This window comes from Archocentrus centrarchus, chromosome 3 (assembly GCF_007364275.1).
Source record: "Archocentrus centrarchus isolate MPI-CPG fArcCen1 chromosome 3, fArcCen1, whole genome shotgun sequence".
In the NCBI taxonomy this organism is placed as follows: Eukaryota; Metazoa; Chordata; class Actinopteri; order Cichliformes; family Cichlidae; genus Archocentrus; species Archocentrus centrarchus.
Window position 1 is genome coordinate 1,334,568 of NC_044348.1, and position 10,356 is coordinate 1,344,923.

Genomic DNA, 10,356 nt, shown 5'->3' on the forward strand with positions numbered 1-10,356 from the left:
CTTTTTCCAAAGCATTCTTCCTATTTTATGAATTAGCCATTAGATATATCATTTACAAATCACTTCTCATCATTTACAAATCACCAAAAAAGAAAAAATCACTTCATCATTTCCATCATTTACACATCTGTAGCTTTTGTTGAACCAAACCCTTTGGCTGTTCTGTTGAAGTCTTTACGTTCCTCCTCCTGTGATTTCCGTTTTATCAGCCCCTTTTCAAACACCGCTGCTATTTTTGTGAGCGGTTTCTCTGCTGCTTCTTTCAGCTTCCTGGCATCAAATCGAGGGCTATACAGTAAAATTGGCAGGCGATTGACAAATGAAGGAACCTCTGCCTGATTATCCTTAGAAGACTTCTTGTCTGAATCCTTCTTGTTGGCACTGATCTGGTGCATAATTCGCTCTTTGGTAGAGAACATCTGAAAGAGGAGTGCATCCCACATCTTCAGCGCCTTAGGACCTTCTTTGTTTGTAGCTACCTCCTGATAATGTTGGTCTCCTAATGACTTGTTATCGACTAGATCTGTTTTCTTATCGTCGCCACTGGAATCAACCTGAGGTTTGGCCTCTGGCTCTGGAAACGTAGGTTCCTCTGGTTCAACGACCATATGTTTCTTCAGCCGTGTCCAACCACTGAGCTTACCCTTAAGACCTTTTGGCTTCTGGGCTGCTTTCTGCTCAGTGGATGAAGGAGATGTTTCTGCTGTAACAGGCTTCTTGTCAGCAGTTGAAGATGCAGTTGATGTCACTGACTTCGTGGAGGGTTCGCCAACCGGGGTTTCTGTTGGTGCAGCTGTAGGTTTGTACTTCAGAACATCCTTGCCTTTGAGTCCAGTTTTTTGCTGAGATAGCGGTGGCGTTCCTCTGTTTGGGGATGGAGCTGTGACTGAGATTGAGGCCTGAGGCAGAGAGGCAGGAGTGGCAGAGTCAGTCACATCAGCTTTAATCATGGATGGTTTCATGACAGTATCTGTTGCTGGCTTTGCAGGAGAAATGATCTCTACCGGTTGCTCTGTCGTAGGCTCAGTACTAATGGTCTGTGAGCTAACCTGGGCCGCAAAATGGAGAGACTTTGAGGATTCTGTTTTTACACCTGAGGACGGCCTTGGGGCTACCTGCTTAACAGGAGCTTTTGCGTCTGCAGTAGGTCCACTAGTTAAAACAGGATAGCTGTCAAGGGTGGGAACACTAGCTTCAGTGTTTAGTGAGGGGAGCTTTCCTTCTTGACCTGAATTTGAATTTTTTTGTTGCATTGGGGAATGTACTTTTACCTCAACGGCTAAAGTATCATTAGTTGTAAGTGGTTTTATTTCCGGTTTTGAGATATTCTCTAAGATAGCGAGAGGCTGGACAGTACTAGTAGGTATATTATTTTGAAAAGCTGCAATGGGGGGGTTTATCTGATCTTTCATAGTGATACGTGTAGGATTTATTTCTGTAACATGATTTAAATTAACAGGGATTTGAGCGGACTGGGGTAATGTAGGAGTACATGATTGTTTAGGTGTGCCACACAATCTTCGCTCTGGTAAAGGGGAACGATTAGTTGCTGTATTATGGCTATGTGGGGCTTTTAAATCAGTGGTGGCTTCATTAAACGGCTGAATATTTGTAGCAGGGTGTTTGTTCGAAGTACCATAAGAGATTGTTGGAGAATTTACAGTACATATGTTAGTTTCTATTGATGTGTTTGTTTCAGGGACAGAACTAAAGTGTTTTATTACTGTTTGAGAGCTCACCAAATTCACAGCCTGAATATTGTTTCCAATGATTTGACTAGATCTTGCCAGTTGTGTAGTTTGCTCTTCCACAGATGTGCTAGGTGCAATATAACCAGTGCAAAGGGAAGTTGTCTCCTTAGATATTACAGAGTTTACATGAGTTTTTATAGCAAGTTGATGTTCAGGTGTGTCAGATAATTTCTTCTCAAAAAGAGAGCAAGCTTTGCCAAACCGTTCACCATCAACAGAGCCAGAAATAGATGTTGTATTGATGGCTGGCTTTACTGCAGTTAGACTCTCAAATCTCTCAGATTTCATCTGTGGACTTTTTGGCGTGAGACACCTCATCGTAGGGCTGGGAGGCAAAGCTTGTATAGCATTAAATGTTCGTTTGCCAGTCTTTACTGCATCTGCCATCACTGGCAGGACAGTTTCCACATTAAGCCTGTCCGGGACTTTGCTTTCAGCGGCAGGAATATAACGAGTATTGCTGTTCTGGAAGTGTTTTGTGTGTGCTTTTTCCTGTTGAATTGTCTCTAGATTTCCTAGTAATCTAGGTGAAACTGCATCTGTGAAAGAGCTCGGCTGGTTTGCATTTGGTTTGCTGGATATTTTGTTTTCATTTAAGGGCATGTTAACTGCTGTGGTTCCTTTTAAAAGACTAGAATCAGCTTGTTTTGTATCAAATACACGCTTTTCTTGAATGTTTTCTGTTTTGGAAGGTGTTGTAGGAAGATGCTCTATTGGCATATTGCCAGTTAGTAAACCAGTTCTCTCACTGATGATATATGGATGTACTTTGTCAACTGCTGAGTTTGGCAGTTTGGGTTCTGTATTTGTTTGGTTGGGTATTACTGCATCTTTAGTATTAAGGGTGATTTCAGTTGCTAGCTTAGTGTCTCCAATTACTCTGCTAGAGTTTGTGTAGAAACTTGTTACTTGAACATCTTTACCTTGGCCATTGGATCCTGTAGTCTGGGTGTTTGTAATTTCACTAATATTTGGTAACATTTGAGGCTGTTTTGTTGGTGCGCTGAATGAGTCTGTCTTTAAAGGGAAGCTTTTGTTTGAAATCTTGGGTGATTGAGTTGCAGTGGCATGTTGGGCAGAGAGTTTAGGTTCTGTTGCTGCATTTACAGACATATTTGGTGCACCTAATGTGGGCAAATGATTCTTATTCTCTTCTGGTTGATGTCTGTATACTTGAGTTTCCGCTTTGGGGGGTTGAATGAATTTAGGGCTTTGCTCATCTAAAGGTTCTTTGTAGATATTATACTGAGCAGAACATACAGATGCTGTGACAGGCTCGTGGGGTACCACAGATCTTGTGGTTGTGATAAATGGTTCCTTAGGATATATATTTAAAAAACTCAGGTCAGTGATTGCTTTGTCAGGGAAGCATTCTGCCATTAAAGGCAAAGTGTTCCCCGCATTTGTCTTAGTGGGCAGCCTAACCTCATTGCACAGTTTAGTTTGCGGTCTGACCTCTTCTATTTGTTTGTGTAGGGTGGCTTCAGCAGTCACTTTAGTGATCAACGGGGGTTCTGAAACTAGTTTGGTGGATTCTTGCATTTCTAAGTGGAACTCACCATTTATGATGGCACTCTCAGAGAATTTGGGCTTTATCTGTGTGGCAGGAGTTTGAACTAATGGGTTTTCACAGTCAGCCAGGTTTTTCACAGGCTTGGCATTGATTTGGACATTGAAATCATTGTCTGCTGGCAAACTGACTCCATGAGCAGTATGATAAGTTTGTGTCGGAGCTATCTCTGTTTTTCCTGACTGGTCTCTTTTATTAGTTTTTGAAAGTGGAGGTGTTTTATTAGGCTTGTAACCATTTTCCATAAAATTTATCACTTTTGCTTCAGGGTGTGTTCCTGCATTTAGATCTGCTTTCGCAAAGGCTGAGGAAGAACCTGACAAATCATTGTTATCAGTGAGGCATTTTAATGCTGCCTCTACAGAAAACTGTGCCACACTTTGTGTGTGTACCTCACCTGCTTTAGGTATTGGTACTGGAGCCTCAGAGTATGAGGCTTTTGGTGTGGATACATCACTTGGGGATTGTTGTATTGTTTTCTGTGCCCAGCCAAGGGGAAGCTCAGGTTTTACTGTGTCCACGTTAGATGTTTTAAGTGATTGCATTCCAGTACTGTGAGCTTCAGATGGATTTTTCTCAAAGACCTGTTCAGCTGGAAGCTCAGAATCTTTCGGAAACAACACAGGTTGTAAACCGTGAACTGAAGAAGGTAGAACCTCATGTCCATTGAGCTGTTTTTCTGGCTTTGAGATATGTGAGCCATCTATACATACATCTGAGTGTTGTTTATCTGCAGAGGTTTCATTATTCTTGGGGGGTACGGGGCTTTGATGTGATGTAATAGTCCTAATTCCACCATAGGCAGCATACTCAGTTGGAGTCAGACCATAATATGTAGACCGTGATTTGGGCTTTGAATTTGCTAATGACATTTGACTCTCCAATAGTGACGTCAAAGATTTGCGTGCTTCGATGACAGGAGGGCGATAGGCGGTGTGCACAGGGCTGGGACATGGTGGTATTTGGACTGAAGCCACTGGTGTTGGGTTGGGATTCTTTGATACATAAAGAAATGATGGAACTTTTGGCAGTGATGAAGATTCATTTTCAGAAACTTGGTCTGTATTTTGTTTTGGAGTGACAAATTCTGTTGGTGTTGGTTTGACCACAGGGATGTCAAATACAGTCATGTTCTGTTTATGGCATATCTCAGAACTGGCAACACTTAAATTGTTAATGTCTATCTCTTTGTAATTGCTGCCTTGCTTGATAGAAGACATGTTGTTATTATGAGTCTGTCTGCATTCTTCTGTGGCAATTGGGGGTTTACTAATGGCACTAGTTTGAATCATCGATTTGTGTCTTGGAGCCTCCTTGGGGATAGCAGGTGCTTGAATATCTTGGGAAGAGTTGAAAGCAGGACTTGCAGCAAATAAAAGTGGGTTAGGTTTTGATATTTCAAAAATGGGTGTGGATACTCGATTTGGCGTGCAAGAAGGAGTCTTAGATCTTCCATGCTGGGTCCTGGATGAAAATGTGTTCTGCTCAGTTTTCACCACTGATACAGCTGTTTTCTCCATGAATGCAGCAGATAATGGTGCACCATGGTAGGCTGAATTTATTACTGTGAGGTCTTGGACAGAGGGAGGTTTGGAGATTTCGTAAAATGTTGCCTTTGACGTGTAGATCCTAGTTTGTGTGGCTTCAGGCTTTGTCTCCTTCACTGCTTCAACTAGTGATATTTTTGAGGCAGTTACTTCAGGAGACATGTGGCTTGGTACAAAGTGGCCATTACTGGTAGGTCTGGCGGTCCAAGATGATATCTGGCTCAGAGGTTTGTCCTTTAAACCGGCATCTTTCTCCCTCTGGCAGGAAATAAAAGGTTGTGTGTAACTGTTGGAAACTGATCGCAGCACTGGAACAGAAGCCTGTTCTGCAACTTGAGGAGGTGCCGGATCTGGGCCACTGTGGGAGGCAGCTGGGGATAGGGTCAAGCTGTGAGTTGATATTTTAGGGCTGAACTGCGACATTTGGACTGGAAGGCCTGTTGTGACTGACCCATGGGAATTTAGTGTCATGTTTACATTGACAGCAGAAGAAAGAGGTGGTGCTTTAAGCTTATCAGGTGGCAAGAGGGGTGGTGAAGTCCAGGGTGGCATTGTGAAAGGAGTCGCATCATCAAATAAGAAAGAGGAGCACTCATACAGCGGAGCCACCTGCTCTTCTGTTGTCCTGATACAAGCTGCAAGGGATTGAGGAGGGAAGCTGCCAGTTTGGCCATACGGGCTGCTCTGAGAATGAGAGAATGCAGATGGAGAATTACTATAGAGGGAACCAAAAGGAAAACCGGAAACAGATGAGTCTGCAATGTAGACGGACTCTGGTGTCTTTGGTGGGCTAGACTGGTCACTGTGTTCAAGGTCTGTGCTTGCTTCGTTGACAGGCGACAAACAGGAACGAAAGGGGATGGGCGTCTGCGTGAGGCTGCCTTTTTTCTTGGCTCTCTTCTTCTTGAGTTTCTGAAGTCTTGCATTATCTTTCCCTGGTTTGGGCAATAAGGGCGGCGGATACGGCTGGGAAAGGTCAGCCTCCAGCCCATTACCGTAGCTGACTTCCATCAGCATTTCACACTGCAAAACAGGTGGCACACATCAGTCAGTAAAGAAGAAACAATTTGGTCCAAATTATACAACAAAAGAGTTCCTTCATTTTCTTGGTCAATATTTGTAATTACACAAAACCAAAGTTTCAAGAAAGAAAGAAATCTGTGAAAAGATCAAACAGATAGTTTCACAATGATGTTAGCACCTTGCTAAAGACACTGATGATGAAACAGTTTTGCCATTTCCTTTTAAGGCTCAGGAGCTGGACTATCAAGACTTCAGAGCAGGTTGCTTTTATGAGATGCTGCAGAGTATGATGATCTCAATCACTGCACACATGCAAATTGACTCAAAATGTGCACGTTCAGTGCCAGAAATCTTGGGCACATCCTAATACATCACTCCATTTATTTTTATTAATTACAGATAATAAATATTTGATAATGGTCATTCATGTTAAAAGTGTAAACGCTGATGATATGTTTTTTTTTTCTTCACAGCTGAGCAATTCTATGAAGATTTGTAAAACACAAGTTGGATTATGATAGTACAATGCCACTATCACTTCACTATTCTCTGTATTTCAACCTTAAGGTTGGGAAAGTGCTTCAATTTTTCTAATTCCTGTGGTACTTTGTTGTAATGTAAAATGTAGTGAAGCAAAAAGTAGTTCTTATCTCTGTTTATACTATATTTTTTCTGTGAATGATATCTGATGGAATACATCTTTGACTACAGTTAAATAAATTCAGTTAAACTGATTGCTGATGTCTGATTCTTCAGTCCTGTCTCTGTTTGAATGTTCTGCTTTTGCATCCATTTATTTACTGCTTAGATGCACTCAACATCTTTTGCTGTGTTCCCAGAATTCATCTGCTCACCAGCTGTACTGATTTAACCCGTGCTGATGGGCTCTGAGACAAGTCTGCAGCTGGGTTTAGGAAACTATGAGCTCAGTTAACAACAGGCTTATTAGCAGGTTTCAAACTTCTTAATTGGGTCCTGAAGATGCTGCACAGTTACAAGAAGCGTCACTATTTGAAATAGAAAGGCATGTAAAGTCCTTGCTTATGGCAAGGCTACTTTGATGACAAACTACTTATGAAAATAGTCTCTCAAGAAGAGTGCTGGATTTAAAAATGACCTCTGCAGCGAATAAAAGTAAACTAAAGGAAGATCACTGACACACAGGAGGGTGACCGGGTTCATGTCAAGGGGAGGGGTGGTGGTAGCTTTACCAAATGTCCACAACCAAAGTCTAAAAAGTGAGAGGGAGCCAAAATTGATCAGCCACTGATGTACTTTTTTAGTATTTGTGATTCTATAGTGTCTTGAAATGTGTTACTCACTCACACAGACATCCACACACACAACACACAACAGGGACGTCATGCCCCCAGCCATCAGGAGCAGCACAGGGTTCAGAATCGAGCCCAGGGAAACTTTGGCACATAAAAGAACTGATGATCTATCTAAAAGCCCTGCATTTGGTGCTGTCTGAGCCACACCTGCGCCAAGCACAATAAACAGGAGGTCAAAGGCTAAAAGCATAATTATCAGACAATAAATTATAAAAGCAGCTCTTCTGCGCCAAAGATTACAGCAAACAGAGATAAACAGAGAAATAAGAGACATAACTGAGACAAAATAATTCAGCTGAGGTTTGGGTTGGAGATTACTTTACTTTGTTGTTATGACCTGAGCAGTCATGACTCGAGCAGTCTGTGTTGCTGAGTATGAGCTGAATTGTTTCCTTTCTGCCTGAACTCCGGAGCATCTTTGGGTGGCTGTAGAAAATGTCCACAGTCTAATTTTAGTCTGAGGGAAATAAGAGCAAACATCCTGACACCGAGCACCTGCTGCCTGCCGTCCTGCACTCACTGAAACAGCCTCAGTCTGCTGGAAATCAATCCGAGGCCCAAATCCTCTCAGAGCTGCTCCTAATGTGAGCTTAGCCTCGTGTTTCAGAGTGACGATTTCTCTTAAATTTTTATTGTCATACTAGCATCAGTTCGGTCTGAAAGAAGCAGTAGAACTTATGGCCATCACATGACTTGGTTTGTGTTAAATACAGAAATTGCAGCTCAGACGTCCTGTGAAATGTTCTCCCTGCCTTCAAATTTTAACACCTTGGGATGTTTGGCTGGTTTTGTGCAAATGTTTATCATGAACTCCTGTTGTCAAAGTGATTCCTGCTGTCACAGTGACAAGAAGGCCAGCTGACACTTGAGAAGACCCCCTTTTAAGGCTCTGGGGTTGGACGTGGGAGGCTTCCAGTGCAGCAACTCAAAAGAGGAAAGTATAAGATTAGCTTTGAGATAAAACTGTGTCATGACCTCAATCTTTAAAGAACTCAATTAAGCAAAATGGAGGCTGAGTATGATAATTATCAGACTGCTGCATGAATCTGAAACACTTACCTGAAGTTTTAAGTGTTAGGTAACTAGGTGTTGCTTGTGTTTTCTTGGATAAGCTGCGAAGCAAATAACAATTTTGTGTAAGAAAGGAGATTGAAGGAGTAATTTAGACAAAAATATATGTGTAATAAATGTGTTGGTGTGCAGGTGTGGTTAAACACTGGCTCATGCTTCCATTTTTCTGTCACAGCACAAAACTGTGCAGAAACACTCATGTTAAACATTGCATTGCAAGCTCTCCTTCTCACGGATATTATTTCTGATATGCATCATGCGTTTAACATTTCACATCGTGCACGTGTTGCTATCAAATCCTACGCGCCCTTTGTAGGTTAGCACCTGGCCGACGGGTCAGGAATCTGATGAAGAACCACCAGCTTGTCAATCAAACAGACACCCAGTTTGACTGGTTTACCTTCAGTGAGCGGCTGTCGGGACCAACTGCTCTCTGCTTGTTAATCCCGGCTCAGAGTGCCACAGGGCCGTCCCGTCCTGAAGTGAAGTTGAGCCTTAGGGAGCAAGCCACAGTGCCCGTGGCTACTCCAAAAATAAAACTGTTTTCTTCAGTGTGTGTTGCAAAGGCAGATGGGGGGGTTTCCATGCCACCTGAGATGGCTGAGGTGTCGCCCCTACAGGCAGGCGACAGCCACCTCTACCTGAAGAAAGGTGGTAAGTTTTGTTTACGGCAACTCAGTCAGTCGAGGCGGACATCGGACAGCAGCCAGGCTGGGATCACTGGTTTGTAGCCCAGATTTAAGTATTGTTTACATCACAGCCCTGCAATACAGAAAAACATGTGTGGTTACCTAATAACTAACTAGGAACAAACTTAGAGTTCATATATTTATTATGCTCCTCTAAGACAAACATTTTTATGCTTTTTTGTATTATTTTAATACTTTTTTTACATTTACATTTAAAAACAAATATATTACATGCACAGATTTTTCTTTTTTATCCCTGTGATCCCTCACAAAAAAAACAAGACAGAAGTGATATTCTCCCATTTAATGTCTGATTTCAACTATTTTTAAGGCCCTCTCATAATATTTTTTAAATGCAATCTACTGAAAATCATGAAAAAAAATCTGTGTCTGTGTGTGTGTGTGTGTGTGTGTGTGTGTGTGTGTGTGTGTGTGTGTGTGTGTGTGTGTGTGTGTGTGTTTTCACCGCATTCCAAATAATCCATCACATAATAATGTAAATGTTATAGAGCGCATACGTTCTGAAGTCAGAGTCTTATCTGAGCTTCTGTTCTGTTCAGGGTTTGTAGGTGGATGTCATGCCAACTGCACCTTTATATCCCATTTCCACCTGCAGTCTGTATCCAGATACGTTTTTTAGATGAGGGAAAGTCGTGTTAATGTAAGGTATAAAAGGGATGCAGCAGGTTTATCTGAAGTGCCAAATATTGTGACAAAATCTTTGGATATTAGAATTTATGGACCCTGGTCTGTTCCAAGGGCATGTCCAATTAGGAATTTTAGAGAGCATTAGCCCCCACAGAACTTTGAGTGGGCAGCATATGGGTCCTCAGAAAACTGTAGATTACCAAGATCTACTGAGCTACTTGGCATCACTCTTAAGCAATCCATCTGAAAGCACTTACACAGCCCAAAATGTTCTTTTTCTTTTAAACATTACTTAATACTGTGAATGGCTTCAGTGCTATGGCACGCATGTTGATTCAATTTATTTACATGGAATCTTGCATAAGTGTCCTCAATTAATTCAGAGTAACAATGAGAGGAATGGTTAAGAAATGTGCTTTGATCTGTAGTATCTTGAAAGCTGTATTTATGTTGGTGTGTAACCAAACTGAGCTGGCAGCTACCACCCAGTCATCAGCGTGTAAAGCTGTTAGAGGCTGCAGCATGTTAGCAAACACTTAGCCATGTTAAGATTCATTTGTAGCCATGTGTTGGCCCACCAAGTACAAGTCCAATATTCACTTCCCTTTTAGCTCTGAATTTGGTCTTACAAATTTTTACTTAGTAACTTGTGATGTCACATGGAAATTTAAAAGTTCTTGGGTGTAAGTACTTCTCACTCATTTCTCCTGTGCAATGAACCAA

At 41.9% G+C, this 10,356-nt stretch overlaps 1 protein-coding gene across 3 annotated transcripts in view; it reads left to right on the forward strand.

Annotated features, from left to right (window-relative positions):
* LOC115778123 (lymphocyte-specific protein 1-like) overlaps positions 1 to 6,596 on the forward strand; it is a 28,395-nt gene extending 21,799 nt beyond the window's left edge. For all 3 annotated transcript variants that reach the window (XM_030726162.1, XM_030726163.1, XM_030726164.1), the window contains one exon: positions 6,365 to 6,596. In XM_030726162.1, the coding sequence (XP_030582022.1) occupies positions 6,365 to 6,390 (26 nt within the window). In that variant the 3' untranslated portion in view covers positions 6,391 to 6,596. The remainder of the gene's footprint in view (positions 1 to 6,364) is intronic.
* Positions 6,597 to 10,356: the final 3,760 nt, after the last annotated feature.